Source organism: Eulemur rufifrons, chromosome 19 (genome assembly GCF_041146395.1).
Source record: "Eulemur rufifrons isolate Redbay chromosome 19, OSU_ERuf_1, whole genome shotgun sequence".
Classification (NCBI taxonomy): domain Eukaryota; kingdom Metazoa; phylum Chordata; class Mammalia; order Primates; family Lemuridae; genus Eulemur; species Eulemur rufifrons.
Window position 1 is genome coordinate 24,333,477 of NC_091001.1, and position 18,624 is coordinate 24,352,100.

An 18,624-nucleotide genomic window follows, 5' to 3' on the forward strand; every position below is an offset into this window, starting at 1 on the left:
CTCTTATAAAATAAATAAATAAATATGAGTAAACAAAAATTTGAAAGAAAGTTTAACAAAAAGAGAGAAAAGCCCTTATTAAATTTATTTAACGAGCATTTATCCAGCCTATCCTACGTGCAGCCCTATGGTAGGTGCTGTGGGAAGCATAAAAATGAAAAAGACTTTGAACCTGCCACCAGGAGCTTTGATTCTAGAAGAGAGACAGAGATATACTCACTCTAAGAGAGCTGCTACATAAAACCAAGGCGGGGCTAGGAAGATGCTGCAAGGCAGGGCTGCAAGGAGTTCAGACTCACACTGAACCTTCCAAACAAGCTCATGAAAGAAGGACACATTTGAGTTTATCACATATGGTCATTTACTCAACAAAGAAGTTCCAACTAAGGGTCAAGACCTAAGGTGATAATGAGATAAATAAAATAGGACTCCTGCTAGAACATTCTCTTGAGATATGAGGCACAGTGTTAGGCAAAAATGGGATGAGAGGTATTCTGTTAGGAAGTGAATGAGAAGGAAAAAACAATCCAGGGAAAAGGGATAGTCTGTGCCAGGCTCCCTCTTGTGAGAGACCTCCAAATGGAGAGCGCTGCTTGCCTGAGGCATTGATTGCATAAAAGGGGTCACATTTTCCAGGGAGAAATCAAGCAGGCCTGCATGGTGGAGAAGGCACGATCTAGGTCTTGGGCAGTGAATACAAGTTTGCCTGCTGAAGAAAGCAGAAGTACCAGAAACATATCCAGAGGCTCAAGAGTAGCTACTCCCTTGTGTGACTCCTCAAGTGCACGGTATGAGTGAGAAAACACCAGAAAATAAGAACCATAACTTCTATAACTTGGGGTTATTTAGGGAAGAAGCCTACTGTAAGAGTTTTGACTATAGAAACCGGTTGTTCATAAAGGTTTACAGGGAAAAAAATGATTCTATTATGTACCAGCCCACTGTGATAGGGCCAGTAATTCAGTTAAACCCTTTAGGCTTCAGTTATTCCATCTACAAAACTGAGGCAGTGATACACATTTATCAGAGTTCCTTGTAGTGTAATATATGGAAAAATGTTTTGTTAAAGCTAAACTGCTATGCCAGTTTGCAAAATGACTGTTGACTCAGCAAGGGTCATGCTCCTAGCTGTACTTTAAGATGATACTTCTGGCTGTTAGGCAGAGGACAGTGTAGATGAAGAAATCCTGGGCCACAGAGCCTAGTTAGGAAGTAAGTTAAAGAGAAGGGAAGGAGAAGGTGGATGAATCTGCTCTGGAAGTAGAATCAACAGAAATTAACAATGGGGAAAAAGGGAAGAAAAGGAGCCAAGGGTGACACTAAACTTCAAGGTTGGATAAGCGATGGGAAAAAGGTGGGAAAGAGGGTAGTAAGCGTCCTGTAAGCACCTATATGCACAGTGAATAAAACAAATTACTATAGGATCATGCATTTTGTAGTGTTTTTATCTAATTAAAAGACACTGTAGTCCCAACGATGGTTAATATACATGCTAAAGAGCGCTGCACTGTGTTCGAATGCCAGCCTGCCACTTGGGCACCTTACATCATCTCCCGTGGTCTCAGCTTTCTCATCTGTAGACTGGTTCTCCTTCAAAATGCTGCAGATCCACTGAATAACTATTAATACAAGTACAGCACTCATATGAGCTTGTGGATCATATACTCAATTTATGAGAGCTGTATAACTGACTCCATCACTTCCATCCTCACCATTGCTTCTTGCTCCAGTCAGAAAATATTTCTCCTGGTGGAATGAAGGCTGCATTCAGAGTAAATTACAAAATTTTCTACATATTTGCCATAGAGCCTGCTCTCACCAACACACATGAAGAATCAGTGTCAGTGTGCTTATTCTCATTTGTTAAAAAAAAAAAAAAAAAAAGGAGGTGCTTTGATTTGGGACAGAAAAAATAACAATGGAGTCTCTTGAGTAATTCTGGCAAGCTACAAGTAAATCGGATCACAGGCAGAGCACACTTCCTGGATGCAAACTTCAGCCTGTCCGCTAAATGATCTATCAGGCTAGGCTCAGTAAAGGGCTGCTAACCTTTGCTACAGCTGATGGACTCACCACCTTCCGATGTCATAGCCCTCATCACTGCCTCACTCCGGCTATCTTGCCCTCTTTGATACAGTTCTGTATTTCCCATCTGAACTGTCATGATTCACTGTCTCTGTATGGCTGGAGTTGCTAAGATAAGATAATGGCCTTTTATGTGCAGACACAGTGAATTCTTCTCCACCTCTTGTACAAGGAAGACAATTTAAGTGGAAAGGAATAAATTGCTGGATTTAATACAGTGACCAAACACAAAAGCCTAATAAAAATGTCAGAAGTACATGCTCTAGAATGGCAAAGAACGTTGGAAGCACACGAAAGGATGTAAGCTGTGCCTTAGCGATCCATGTAAGGACACAAAATGACAAGATTAAGCCATCTGCCTCAGTTGCTACCTATCATTTTAGCAATTTCAATATTGGAGTAATTTTGGAGTAATATTGTTTTATTTGCAAATTAAAACAAAACATCTCTCTCACACACAGAAATTTATAAAATATTAGGAAAGAACTGATAAATAATTGAAAAGGTTTTGTAAGATAGCCCCCTCTTCGAGCTTTCATAAACAGAATAAATATTCCCTATCACAGTGAGGAAATTGGTACAAAAAGCCTCCTATGTATGAGTGCTTAGATATAATGATTGAACAAGTTTATAGACTGCTATTCTTTTAAAACTTAAATACTATCAAGAAAGAACAAATACGGAGATATGAAAAAGGTAAAGCTTCAAATGCTCTCTGTAGCTCGTTTACCAGGAAAGGTGATTCACTGGGTCCTTTGTATTTCCTGCTCTTTGCCTTCTGCCCTATGAGTATTTCTGTGCCTGGCACATGTGAATAATGCTCTATGGTGAATAGAGATGAATGTGTCCAAGCTCATAAGGAATATACAACCTACAGAGGGAATTTTGTTAGTAAACTAATAATCCTAAGAATTAAACAACTTTTAAAATATGCTAGAATTAGGCAAAGCAGCACATTTTTATTTCCCTGGGCTAGACTTTATAGATTAATCATGCTAAAAAAAATTAGTGAAACCATCTGCATATGGGAAGGTGTCTATCACTTGGTATTGCACAGGACACAAGGGAAGGGGCCCACTCCCCAAGCAGGGTGATGGCACTTTCTAAATGGCAGCAATCCCGGCTGACAGGAAGCAAACCATTGTCTGGTTAGCAGTAAAGCAAGGTGGGATTTCAACAACCCAGGAGCAGAATTGGAAAGACGGATAACCCCATGAAAATGGAGAACTCCATGAAAACAGTAGAAAGAAAGAAGGAAAGAACAAGCAGCTAGTAAGGTGTCTCTGAACAATTAGCCTACCCATATTCCACAATACAATACAACACAATAGTGGGAGAACAGGAGAACTGAGCCAAAAATAGACAATATCAAATGATTTTAAGATGATGGTGAATTGTTATTTTTCCTCAACCAATTCAAAAGTCATTTGATTTTTGAGAAATAGGTAACCTTAATTGAATTCTGTGGCAGATGTGTTACATTACTTAATCCTCCCAAGACTCTGTGACATTGATACTCTAATTATCCCCATCTTGAAGAAGAAGATATTGAGGCAGAGGAATTAAGCAACGTGCTTCAAGTCACACATCTAGTAAGCACTGGAGCTGAGATTCAAATTCTGGCAGTCTATTTGCAAAGCCCTCATTCACTCATTCAACCGATATTTCTTATACATCTACTACTATGCTCTACCTTCACAATGTTCCATTTCAATTGGGAAAGATAGACAAGATAAATAAGTAAAATATATAAGATGATACATACACAGTGTTGAAGCCTTAAGAGAAAAATAGAACAGGGAAGGGGGAGGAAGGGGTTGCAGTACTTCTTTATGCTTCTTTATGTAGAGGGAACCTAACCTATTACAAAGAGAATTTTTAGGCAACAAATAAAATCCAAAGATTATATGTGTTTGTAAATACTGAGTAATTAATTTGAAATGAATGATTTCTATTAAACTCATTTAATGCCAAGCCTTAAAATAGTTTTTGTTTGATCCATTACCCAATTTTATGTTTCTGTTACCTTTGATATATTTTCCTCTAATATTTAATATAAATAAAAATAGATAGTCAAAGCAACAAGATGGGGGAACTTATAGATGGGACAGCAATTTTCAGTAGTGAGTGATGAGTATAAGTGTTCTGGTGAGAAGTACAAATTGAGTGTATTCAAAGAAAAGTTGCTTTTGGAGATTTATAATCTTATTTCTTCCACTTATTTTTATTCCTATGTCTAATCCCTCACATCTAATTTATTTTGTCATCTAGTGCTGGAAAGATGGGCCTTGGCAAAAACACTAAACAAATTAGCTTTGCACTGACTTCAAAGTTCACCAAACATCTACATGTTGTACATAAAAAGCTTTTGGCTCCAACACCCTCTCTGTAGAGTGAGAAAGACTCCTGCAAGTTTACACCCAGCTTAACGGATGCACACCTCTTTGTGTTGCTAAAGAATGCTGCGCACAGCAGGTGCTCCACAAAGGACTTCTGGGGCTTCAATGACAGAGGCAGGGAAGAGAGAAAGAGTGAAGCTATAAAATGTTAAAGTCGTTAAAATGGTAGTTGAGTGGCTTTCCATGTGTGTGCACGTGAGCATGTGCACATACACACAACACACATGCATACACAGACATATACACAGATACATAAAACAAATACTGGTGCTAAGTTAATAAAATTGTCATAAAAGAATCTAAGTTTCTCCATTCCTCAAGGTAACAACAGAATGCCAAGTTCACCTTCAAAGGTGGGTTGAGAAGAACAGATGTATCAGACCAATACACTGTGAAATGTCCTGCACCTGACAATGTTGGTAAAAGCAGAATAGCATACTTCAACCCACTGTGTCCGATACAGTTTTTATTTTAAGAAAATCTTGATCAGAAGTAATGAAAAGTAATTATTTTTTGGAATAGCTAAAGACTATTCTTGCCATTTGGATTAACTGGAACAAGAAAAGTGGAGAAAGAAGACAGACTGTATAGCCAAATAACCTCAAAAAACAAAATTTGAAAAGTTGAACAGATTTATTTATTGTAGTATGCCTTGGAGATCAATACACAAGTGTACACTGTAGTCGCTACAGGGGATATGACTTTAATTATTTCCCAACACATTTGACCACAGAATACCTTTTTCTTGGACCCCTAGAAAGCACACTTTAGGAGGCACTTCTTTGAAATATAAAACCGTGTGAAATTAATATAGCAATAAATACAAGGTATTCGACAACAGATGCTTGAGAATTGGGGAGAAAAGCTATCCTTTTAAAAAAATCGAAAACTGAATCATCTTATAAAAATACAGCCAAAGTTAAGTATCTTGTAATAGATACCACACTGATGATTGGGGCCATAACATTTACTAAGAAGCAACTAAATCTCTATCAAAACATCTTCACCTACACTTGAACAGTGTTCTTCAACCAGGTAACTTAATTTAGAAAAGAAAGCAATATCTGGACTCTACTGTTGTTTTAAACCACTTTTCTCTCTTTACATATAAGGTATGGCTTCTAAAAATGGGAAGGGTTGAAGAAAAACATTTGCGCATTTGAATGAAATTCAATTATATTTATAGTTCTTTTTTGCCCCTCTACCATATTTACTTTAAGTTCTTCATCTGATCTTGATCTAGTATCCCATCTTAGGACAGCAGAATGATACCTGATAATTCAGAAAAGAACATAATGTAATGTTGATAGTGGTAATGCCCGTGTGTCATGCTTCACTGTGAGATTGACAACGATTAAGGAAAAATTTTTTTCTGACCCCCTTGGTGAAAACTCGCCCTGAAATATGACAATTTATATACTTTGTGATTTTTAACAGAATTATTGTGGCTACAAGTGTTATTCTTGTTCATACAACTTTGCTTTTTCAAACACATTATTTGCTGCAGTAATTTCCCGCCTCAACTAAATTCCAGGGGATTACATAGTGGGTGGGGAGAAGAAAAAAGGTATTTCCTTTTATCAAATGTAACTATGTTGCTTTCTCATTCCCTCACGTTCCTGTGTAATAAAAGAAGAATCCAGGGTGGTCACTTGGAGTACCTGATTAACAACCTTCCTTGAAACTACTCATTAGGTGTGGAATTCATTCCTCTTAAAGAGAGGGAAAGAAAACCACACCAACTCAGAGAGCAGCTCCTGCCTCTTAGAAACAGACTCCAGATTCCATTTGCCTTCAGGGTATTCAGGTTCCATACATTCTGTTCTCCACAAAAGGTCAGGAAAATTAATTGTCTTGGGTACACAATGCATTGCAGAGGGAGAATTACAGATGATGGTTCCTGCTCTCAAGACTGTTACAAAAAAGATAACACAAATATGAACATAGAAACCTTCATCAACCAACTCCATTATTTTCTCTTGATTTGCCTTGTTCGATTTTTAACTTATTTGTTCATGCTAACATCAGCGATGTTGGAGGGGCAGGTGATTATTGAAACTGCTTTAGTTGTACACCACTTTCCTCATATTGAGGGATTATCAAGTATCAAGATAACCACTTAATAAAGCATAACCATCAAATCTCCTTTACTCATTTTTTTTAAACCTAAGCCTTCAAATAATTCACATTTAATAGCAAAGCCACGCAAAATGTAAGCAGGCTATATTTATCTAGCAAATAAACTGCCTTTATTTTTTAAATTGCTAATAGGAGAGAGAACAATCACAAACTCACTCATCCACAACCTAATTATCTATTTCCTGGTTTATTGCCATGAATAAACCCACCATTATAATTCTTGCAAGTCCTGTGAAGAGTTCCCTATACATTTTTGAAAAAGAGTTAGAACAAATCTCAAATATATTTTGATCTCTTCCCCTTCTCTCAATTATTTTTGAACATCCTCTAGGCTAGGGGTTTGGAGGCTTTATGTTAAATTCTGGTAATATGATGGTGAATACATTGGTCTTGGTCCCTCTCTTATGTCACCTACTATATACTTTATAAGCAAAGAAACTGTCATAAAAAGGTCAAGTAACTTTGCTCTGCATCTGCAGGTAGTGATCAGTAGAGCGAGGAATGTAACCAATGTTCTTTTCACATCCCAACATATTTCATCCCAAATTCAATCTATTGTTAATGTCTTTCCCAGGCTTAATTTCCATCAACCACTCAGTCAAAAAGTATATATAAACCAACCAGTACTGGGCTGGATGCTGTATGTGAAATAAGCATAAATGTAAGACAGGAGTCTTTGCAAAGTTAACATACATGCTACGATTAGAAAATAAAACGTGACAACATATTCTATGAGATAGAAAACAATAATACTAGTTTTTTTGTTTGTTTGTTTGTTTGTTTTTGAGACAGAGTCTCACTTTGTTGCCCAGGCTAGAGTGCCATGGCGTCAGCCTAGCTCACAGAAACCTCAAATTTCTGGGCTCAAGCAATCCTCCTGCCTCAGCCTCCCGAGTCGCTGGTACTACAGGCATGCGCCACCATGCCCAGCTAATTTTTCTATATATATTTTTAGCTGTCCATATAATTTCTTTCTATTTTTTAATGATAATAACAAATAAAGTACACAGCCCTTACTATAGGCCAAAAATTGTGCTAAGTCTAGTTCATTTAGGAAATGCTCCACACAACACTTTCATGAGGTACAATCTCTTAGTATCCACATTTTATACAAGGGGAAACTGAGTCACAGCGCAGGTAATTGAGTGCCATTCCTAAGGTTACACATTCAGTGACTGAAATGCAGGCAGCCTGAATCAACAGTCTGTACTCATAACTACTATATTATAAAGGATGATCATGTGAAGGTGAATGAAAGCAGTTGAGAAAGCTTTAACAGAGGAGGTGAGGCTTATATGAGGAGGATAAACTGTGCTTTGTAGAAAGAGGCAAGGAAGGAGTCCAGAAATGTGCTGGGAATTTCCAGGTAGCATCAGGAAAATCTGCTTACCTCCTGAGATACAGCATATACGTTGTGACAGTAATGATAAAGTTGAAGAGGTAATGTAGAACAAGATTATGGTGGATCTTTAAAGCCAGGTGAAAGAGTTAGGTACAAAAGGGAAGTTAATTTTAACTAAACGAATGACTGTCAGGTAAGAGTATTTCTAGATATCTTATCTACTAACCTCAATACATGAAATGGTTCAACAGAGTAACTCTCAAATATGTTTTTTACGGCATCACTGTATTTAGAACAGTTATTCCTATATTTTAAGAGGCAAACCTAGAGTCTGTATCTAAAATAAATACTGAAATCTTTCTTTTTAAAAGTTTTAGGCAGAGATTCCAAATAACTAATGTATGAAATTTTAATATTTACTTTCTCAGTATAAAAGCATAGCATTTTCTTAGTATAAAAGCAACACATTTATATATGTTAAATAAAATTTCCTATGATTGTGCTAAATACATATTCTTCATCTTTATGAAGATGGTATGACCATGATCCACTCTCTGCCCCCTCGCCCACACACATATCACCTGGTTGGCTTGGAATATCAGTAGGTATAACAAACGATGTCATTCACAATACACAGGCTATTCAGTATACTAAATAACCAGATTTTGTTACTCCTCTTTCTCTCTTTCTCTTTCACACCTTTAAACATTTTGTGTCTTTGGACTACCTCAACCAAAAGGTGGATCCTATGTAAAGGAGATAAAATTTAAAGCAATATTCCTACTTAAGGGTTTTGGGGCTAGAAGCTGGGCAGAGGAGAAGCTTTGGGAAGAAAAAGATGAATGTGGGTTAAAAAAAAATAAGGGAAGCTTTGCACAAAAGCTGAAACTTGATAGAAGTAAGGAGAGCATATAACATCATACAAAGTGCCAACATGACGCTCAGCAGCATTTTGTGAGTGAGAATATAAAGCTCAGTTCAAAGCAGGACTTTCTATTAAGAGATTTTAATAACATTCAATACTCCTTGCACTTTTCTACCATGAATAATGAAGAAAGGAGGTTTTATCCTGAAATATTTGAATTCAAACTTAAAAAAAAAAAAAAACCACACAGGGAAAAGTAGTTTTTGTTTCAGTATAAATAAAAACAGTATACTTAGAGAGTAAACCTACATTATAACAGCATGTTTATTTCAGGAAAAATTAAGAAAGATTTCACTTTAACTTTCATACGTTTGAATATGAAGTTTCCTAACCAGGAAAAATGAGAGAAGATATAAATTCTAATAATATTTTTAGAAAAAATATCTGACAGTACATATTTTCCAAATGTTATCACTTTGCCTCAAGACTAAGTTAAATTTCTCATAAAAGAGCAGGAGTAAATTAAGGCATTTGTAAAATCTAATTTTTAGTAATTAAAGCAGTGAATTTGAATTTTCATATTAATGAAATACTGTCTATAAAGAATACTGTCTATATATACACCTCTCTCATCACGATAGTAACTATCTTTAAATTGAATAATGAAGAAAATAATATAATGTTATTTACCTTTTTATCATAGAATTTGCTTGCCTATGAATACCTACTTTAAGCCAGATTCTTAACACAATGTAACTAGAGCAGTAGTTTAAAAGATATAAAATGTTTATAATTGCTAATTTAAATGTATAAAACTTCTTAAGATAAACTAGTAATTGCAAATGTTTTACGGTAGAAATTTTAGAATGCAAGTTAAGTAATATTTATATATAAGTGTTTACACCAAAGTATTCAATTAAGATGTATTTTTAATATATTAGTCTAGAAGCCTTTTAAATAAGTATACCAGATTTAAAATGTAAGTTAAATTAATATTTCAGAAAAAAAGGGTCAAGGTTAAATTGTTTGTCTTCCTTAAAAAGTTTATAATGTCTTTTGTGTCTCTACTTACAAAAAGAAATCTCAATGAAACTTGGATATTAAAACCTCCCAGGAAACCAACAATAAAAGCTGCTAAGAATTTCACAAGTTTTTTTTTCCCTTAGGTGTTAATTAAATGATCATTTAACACTGAAATGTAAACACAACATTTTCATCTCCTGACAGCACAGCCTATTATAAATCCGGGGTAATAAAAGTCTTGGTGTTAATGCTCTGAACCCAGTTCCCACAACACTCTAAGATGCCTTGTCCTGTCTAAGGTTAAGCATCTAGACACAAAACAAAGCTTGCGCCTACTCGACTTCCAGTCCAATTTTCCCATCGCCCAGTGACCTAGGTAACACTTCGAGCAATAAAGAATAAATTTAATTTCTCCAGCATTTTGTGAGGATTAGGAACAATTGTTGGCTTGCAATGACTTTTTATCCTTGGATTCTTTTTCCTCCAGAGCATTCCTCCGGTCCTAAAAGAGAATTCTGATGGTTTAAGACATAGAACAAACAGAACTTTAAATTAGGCTTTTTTCAATCAATTGGAACTGTTGGAGGGGAAGCAATCAACCTTTCTCTGTGCTGTTCTCAGCTATTCACATACTTCAAGCTTTAATCTTTCACTAGTAGAAGAAACCTATCATGATGGGGCAAAGCTATTTTTTCCCATTCTGTTTCCTGACTTATTTATTTCTCCCTTTAAGTTTTTTTTTTTTTTTTTTTTTTTAACACTTAAATCAAGTTGCCGTACTTAGCTGTAAACTCTCATTTGGAGGATGTTTCAAGAGACACATATGTTCTCCTAATAACATTTCACACCTCTATGTTGTACCCTAGACCATGGGTACTGCCATGGACAGGTCTTTTTACTTTTCATTGCTTCCTTCTCTAGGATTTAGTTTCTTTTTAAACTTCTTTTCAAAGGTTTTTTATATCACAGTTTATCAAATATTTCAAGGTTAATCCTCCATAAAGAACTCATGATGGTAATTACTAGATTAAGAGAAATAAGTAATGAAGGGACAGGGACGTACACTACATTTCTCTAACTATAATGCTCTATATTTATGAGAAGTACTGAAATTATGACCAACAAAAACAACTCTGGTTCAAATCTATTTCATTATGTAACATTCTTTAAACTTAAATGTTAAAAGATTTGCTATTTATACTGGATTTTGACACAATTTGTGGCCTAAAAATGCACTCAAAATCACATATGCAATTCATATAAAGATGACAATGTTCCACAGATCAAATCATATTTATACATCACAAGGCTAGAGGATTATCATATCATTTTAGAAACTGAAATTTACATTAGTAGTAAAACATGTTCTTTAGCACTTTATGCAAATCTTCTGAACAATTTTCAGAATAGTTTACCTCTGGTTTAAGGAGTTTACTCAGCATTTTCTAACTATAATAATTTATATTTTTCCTTCATTTGTCATTCAGGAAAAACATCATTAAAACAGCAATTTAAATATACAGACTAACATAAGTACTTTTTGAGTCACAGTCTCTTTGTTTCTACCCCTAATGCATTTTATATAAGAATTTTATATATGAATCATCAACTGAGAGTGTGTGAAGAGATCTCATTAAGAATATCCTGGCCATAATGTACTGTCTGCAACCAAGTAAAGAGAACTAAAATGGTGCAAAAGCATATTTTATGTCAATTTGTAGTGGTAAAAAATTAATGTGACTATGCATATTTACATGTTATTATACTGAGGATAAATGCCAGAGGGTGGTGCAATAGAATCAGGAACTTTGCTGACTAAGGACAAGTTGCAAAAACACCGCAGTGACTATTATTTTCCTTTTATTTGCAATAAGAGAATAATAATAATATAAATATGATTTCTAACATACTTGAAAACTGACCATATTCTTTTGCATACAGAACCTAAATTATGGCTGCCATATCCCCAGAATGTAAATAGCATTATCATTCCCATTTTCCAGATAAGAAAATTTGCTTCCAGGGTATCTACTAACACCCAAAGATAAAAGAACTACAGATACCTGAAGAGACATTTAAATATTGTCATTTTATGCCAACTCCCTTAAGATATAAATTAAATTGGTTTCAGTGTCTTAAAACATAATGTAAATATGTAAGTACATTACCATCACTTAAATATAACTAAAACTCTATCAATACTTATTCCTAGGAATAACATTTATATAAATTTAAGTCCTCAAATTAAAATCTTGAGATTGCTGTGACAATTTCATTATTTTTACAGTCAAATTTTACAATATTACCTGATGACGTACATACAAGATATCTTTTTGGCATGAAAACCATATATATTTAAATTCATGTTTCAGAAAAGAAGATTTTTCTCAATGAACACTCCAGGCTTTAATTCACCTATTACAGGTCAGATGTTAGCAATGGTCAAAGCCCAAAAATACCACATATTACGTGGTGGGGCCACATATTATGCCAGTTTCTCTCCCCAGTATCTATCACAATATTCTACAAATCTAAGCCGTCATACCATGAGTACTTGTTTATAGGGACAGAAACATCTACATTTGGGAAAACAATCCTTGAAATAAGTACAGCTGAGGGGTAAAGACCTTCTTGCACTTCATTTTCCTATGCCATGAGCTATGCTGTGAATTTCACATTCAGAGAATCCACTCTGTGCGTTGGCAACAGCAGAAACCTGCCAATTTTTGGCTTTCTCCAGCAACAAGTCTTCTACTAGTAATCCCTTTGAAATAAAAACTATATACACCAGGCCTGGCAAAATCTCAAACACAATCTTAATCTTCATTGGATTTAGAACCTTTAAATCATAGGATTACACATTGATTTAAAAAAATAAAATCAAAAGCAGGTCCTTCTCAATGGTTTGCACTTTCTTTTTCATGGCAGTGGGAATGGCAACTCTGAAGTAGGTTCAGACACCAGTATGCCAAGTCTTTTGTCTATCCACTTGAAAGCAAACATTTGGTTATATAATGGTAATCTTTTTAAATTAAATACTCCTTGTATATCTCTATTTTTTAAGTGGCAAAAACAGAGTCCTTGACCCCAGTGATAATAAATAATCAGCGAGTTAAGTCATAAAGGACTTCATGTTCTAATCACTGAAAGTTAACACTTTTCTAAGTTTTATGTCTTTTATTGGTTGTTTGTTTTCAAAGATGAAAAGTCAATCTCTTCCCCTTAGCAAAGGAGCAGTGTACAATAGGAATAGCGTTTCCTTACACCACATTATAACACAGACACACCACCTTCTGAAGAACTTTCATCCTGAGCACATGAAGCTCTCTGGCAATCTCAGCAATAGAAATCAGCGGTAGCTATCATGGCAGCTCGCTAGATGAGTAATGATGTCAATCTGGCTGGACAACGGTAACCGTAGCAACTGTAACCTGCAATTCCTGCACAACCACTGTCGAATTTATTGTGGCAGAGGCCAAAGAGGCCAAGAGTAAAATGAAGCAGGAAACTATGGCACCTGACACCTCTAGTAGCCCACACTTTAATCAGAGCTGGCAGAAATTAATTCAAGAGGAATTTTTACACGGGCTCCACTGTTGTATTCTGCTTTTATGCTTGACTACAAGAATCCTAACAGACTAAATTGACATCCAAGAACTAGAGAGTTAGCTTTATATAAGGACAGCATTATATTAAATTAAGGGATATTCTGCTTAAGTGAAAAAGCTATCATTTTGATTGTGCCGTGTCTATTCAAACTCTTCAATGCTTATAAAACCTAAGGGGACCAAACATTTAATTAGCCAAGTTATCCTTTAAATTTAATTTGGTTCTCCATTATTCATAATGCCTTCCCAGAGTTACTATTTGCTCATTCGAGTTACAAACCGTGAACCCAACAGAGATTTAATTCACTACATCAAACACTTACTGAGAGTTTCTAAAGGTCAAGCCTTATAGTAGACCCCGGGGATATTAAAAAAAAAATGTTTTCATAATACATGTATAATCAACATTTGTATGCATAATCATAAAATAAAACCAAGGTAATAATAATTAACAAGTATAAAGTGGTTATATCCAGGTGGTGAGATAATGAATAATTTTTACTTTCTCTTTTCAATTTTTCTGAATTTCCTAAACCTTTTTACAATGAACACATGTTGTTCTTATAACTATTAAAAAAGAAAAAAAAAAAGAAAAAACCAAGGCTCCTTCTATGGGAGTGGAGGAAAGGAAAATAAAGATAGCTTAATTGTATATTTGTTATGTTTAGCAAATCAATTTATTACCTTAATAAAAAATTAAGTTTTCCCCTTTAAAAAGTCCCAGTTATTATAGTTATCAAAAATAATTTTGAGAACTTGAGATCCTATCTGACAGCAAATGAATTATGACCTGGCCAATCAAATTATGCAGTCAAAATCTATTTGTCTCAGGTAAGTATTCACTAGGCCATAAAAAGAGTCCTTGGCTTTAAAAATTCTATTTATAATGTTAGAGAATTTAGTGGCTCTAAAACTCGCTGGGGAATAATAAATGCCACTTGTGAACCAGAAATAAAAAGATTTTATTCAAGGAAGTAAAAAAAAAAAAAAAAGTGAGTCCCTGGGACATATACAGTTATTTTTGTTTGTTTGTTTAGTTTTGGTTCAATAGATACAAATGAAAAATGAATTTATACAAAATGCTTTAGATACTTAAGCTTATGTTAGAAGTCTGAGTAAATATAATAATACTCAAAGAAATAAACTGAAAACCACAAATCAAATATTTATAACCAAATGCCTAACCACAGTACTACCAATGAAATTCCTCTCTAATGAGCCTGGATTAGTAGCTGCAAACTCAAATCAGAAAGTGTGAATCACTCACTCCTAAGCCACCTGTAAGGTTACATTTATCAGGAAGATTTGTATATGCTACTCATAAATTTCAGTCAATCATAATCAGTTGTTTCAAAACTCACTGCAATCTCTTTTTCAGTAAACCAGCACCAGATTTCTCTAAAAATAAGTTTCCTCACTCTTAGGTTGACAAAAATGCAACCTCTGTTTTGGAGGAGGAGCAAAGGGGAGGAGAGGGTCTCTATATATGTTAAGAAAACTATGTGCTGTCTTTTTAAACCTATAACCTATTGCCCCGTATTTTACTTTCCCTTTACTTACACTTCCCATCTGTCAACAAGTGCTTGTAATTTTATTACACTGTCCTGTAGTTTATGCAGAGTTGGTATTATTTTACAGAGTTCTGTTAATGGACTGGATAAATGGTAATGCTATTTAAACTAGTCTCCTGCTCCAACAAACACAGCTGCAACTGTACTACTATTTCTGAGCAAACATCTTGACCTGAACATGTAGTGCTCTCTCAACCCGTCCAAAGAGAAATTGGAGCAGACAGCAAAGGAAAAGCATATTTGGCCGCTAGCAGCAACCAACCATGTCGAATCATAATTCATATTCAGTGTACCCTCTTTTTCTTTCATATTGCATTTAGAGTTTGCAAAAAGCATGTGCGCTTTTTCCCCTGGCATCTTTTTTTCAGCCATGGGTCAAATGGTGATTATTTATCCCGAAAGCTCAAATAAAATCAGCACAATGTCCAGTACCTCAGATTAGCTTTAATCTAAGCAAACAATGCTAAAAATTAAACATCAGTGTATAAACTATATATTGAACTGGTAAACTATTTTATTGATGACATATTAGGGAAAAATTGTATTAAGAAGGAGCAAAAGATAGAATAAGAAAAGAAATTTAGATATTAGCATCACGCCTTTATTTAAAAAGAGAAAATAAAATTTTAAATTTCTTTCATGAGTTCTAGATATTTATGTCTTTACTGCATTATACATTAGGGCAACTGTGGTTCACTTTATAAATATTTGTAACAACCAGTCAAATACTTTCCTTTTCCCAATGTAAATTTCCCCCATTATTTGTCAAAAAATTCTGCATCCTTTTTTCTGTCATGTATCCTTTTTCTGAGAAAATTATTCATTTTAAAATGAACATTTTAAAAGACACTTTTGAATGTAGGTTTGTGCACATTTTTCCAAATATTTGGAAAAATAGATAGAATATTTGTTTCAGGTATGCTACTGGACACTTCTACCATAGGAAGAAAATCTGAACCTGTACCCGTCAGCTCCACAAGCTTTTGTTCCTTTGTTTATTAAAGACTTTTAATGGTGGTTGTTTAATTTAATTAGTAATTACCATCATAAAACAGTACTCACCTACAGCTTATAACTTATCCTCTCAAGAGAAATATCATTGTTAACAATTCACCTAAGTCTAATTCAGGTGAGGCAACAGTTCCTCAACTCAAAAAAAATATTTCTGATTTGAGGATGCAAATAAATATTACACTTCAAGGTTTCTATGTGTATCCAGTACCTTCATGAGGTAACAAATCCCAGTAATGAGGAGCATTGTTTTCAATACTAAGAATGAAACTACCAAGGTATAATTTCAGGTATATCAAAACATACCTAAATATTCACGTCCCTCGTACAACTAGTTCCACCTAACAAACACAGCTTCAGCTTCTATCACTCTCCTGGGAAAATCTTTTGAGCCAAACAGGCACATAAAAATTCTCAACACATTTTCTAGCTGCCCATTTTCCCATTTATTAACATGCCTTTAATCAGTTAGAAAACATTGTCTTGTAGTTTTATGGGTTCTTTTTCTTTGATTCACTTTTTAAAGATTTCAAGTCATTTTCTTTCATATAGCAGCTGCACAGTGTTATAAAATCATAACAAAACATAAGAGAAAATCACTTGGTCTACTATATGATACTGTCAAAAAGGGCAAAATGTCAAACAGAATATAATTTGCTGATGGGGGATTCTGCAATGGATTACAGCACCTGAAAACTCCTGGGGAAGCTGATCCAAGTCCCTCTAGACTAAACATCAAACATTCTTATTTCTCAGAGATAGTGAAGTTACTTCCTACATTTTATTCTCTTTGACTTAATAGTTTTAATTTCAAATAACAGTTATTCTGTTTAAAGCATATTTTTATAGTGCATAGAAAACAGAATTTCCTGGACTGCTGTGTGTTTTTTTTATATGTATACTACTATCAATGCAGTAATTTAGCAGTACTCCTTGTATATTAACCTGTAAATTAATTCTTTAAAAATCTTTTCTATCCCCAATAATTAGATCAGGCAGTGAAATAACTATTAAAATCAACTCTGTGGCCCTTCTTAGAAACTAAGCACAGATATTTGGAAATAATTATCAACTGACACGCATACATTTCATCTTTATAGCAATCTACACCTCATTTCCTTGGTAAAAAGAGTTCCTAGACATTTTGTGTGTTAAAAAGGCAGTTACAAGGTTCCCTTATTTGATTTTTTAAAGTTTACTTAAATTGGGCCAATTTAAGCAGCAGGGAACAAAAATAAGAGGAGAAAGATTGCTAGGCGACTTTGGTTATCCTCAGAGGAACAAAGTCAGGAAAGTCAGATTCTTTAGAGAGAAGATCTGGTATGAGAGCTGGGGAAGTTCTGTTTACTGTGAGTTAAGGTAGCAGGAGAACGGAACAGATATCCTGGCTACAACAGGGGTAGGGGTGAAGGAACTGATAACAACAATACTAAAGCCCTGGCTACAAAGTCAAGTTTGGAAAAATGCATTATGCTCACTTTGTCTGCAAACACTACCACATGGGACTTCCGCACCATCCAGGTGGGGGCCCCTCTGAGCAATTTACTCTCTATATCCCAGCAGTTTTTTCACAACATGCATGAACACCAATAATCATAGCTATTTATTTTCCCAACACTTTGTAGCTTATCTCCCATCTGCACAAAATCATTCATATGGCTGAAAATCTAATTTTAAAAGCTTTCAAAAATGTGTTTTCACTATTACACATTAGCTCAGCGAACAAGCATCCCAGGGAGGAAAAACTGATTCTCCCTAATACTCACATTATGCTCCTTTAAAGAACTAGTTCCTTTAACAATCTATGACGTATTTGATATGAAAACCTTGCCTTACAGTCATTCACATTTCAGAGTTTGAAATTCTGGCTTTAAAAGACAAATTTAAGAGGAACTTTACAGCCTTCTTTAAATACCTTATAATGATATTTTCAGACTAATGAACACTAGTATTTGACTACAGAAACAATTCCAAAAAAAGCTGACATTAAAAACCTCAACTTTACAAGAAAACACTGCCAATTTCCTCTTCAGAGGAAGCACAGTAGCAATTTTTCCCTTCAGAATGTAATCAAAAGTTTCCACAAAAAATTAGGTAAATCTCACCATCATCACATGACCCCCCCCCAAAAAAAAGAATAATACATTTACAGTAACACATGCACAAACCACAAAATGCTAACCAAATGAAACAATTAGAATCACTGGAAAACTAATCATAAATCTCCTTAAGAAAAAAAAAAAAGCAAACTTTTAATCCATTAATCTACTGGTGAACAGATTCCAGGAAAGCACAAGGAAACAGATCCAAAATACATTTAATAAAACTCAAGGTACTACCCAAAGCAACAATAACTACTTGTGTCTACTTACAGCCTGTATAGCTTCGAAGTCCCAAGAAACAGCAACTCAGGAAACAGCTGAAGGTGATTTCTGTTTAAACGCCTTTTGAGAAAACAAAAACAAAGCTTATGTTACATAGAAAATACCCGACAACAAGACCGTGATTTGGTAGTGTCATGCCTCATCCTGTATTTCAAGAAAGAATGAAATGACATTCAAGAGAATTCAAGCATTGCAAA

At 34.8% G+C, this 18,624-nt stretch overlaps 1 protein-coding gene across 4 annotated transcripts in view; it reads right to left on the reverse strand.

Moving 5' to 3' along the window:
- SLIT2 (slit guidance ligand 2) overlaps nt 1-18,624 on the reverse strand; it is a 345,922-nt gene that overhangs the window by 311,267 nt on the left and 16,031 nt on the right. For all 4 annotated transcript variants that reach the window (XM_069493906.1, XM_069493904.1, XM_069493905.1 and 1 more), the window contains exon 4: nt 18,416-18,487. In XM_069493906.1, coding sequence (XP_069350007.1) covers nt 18,416-18,487 — 72 coding nt within the window. The remainder of the gene's footprint in view (nt 1-18,415; nt 18,488-18,624) is intronic.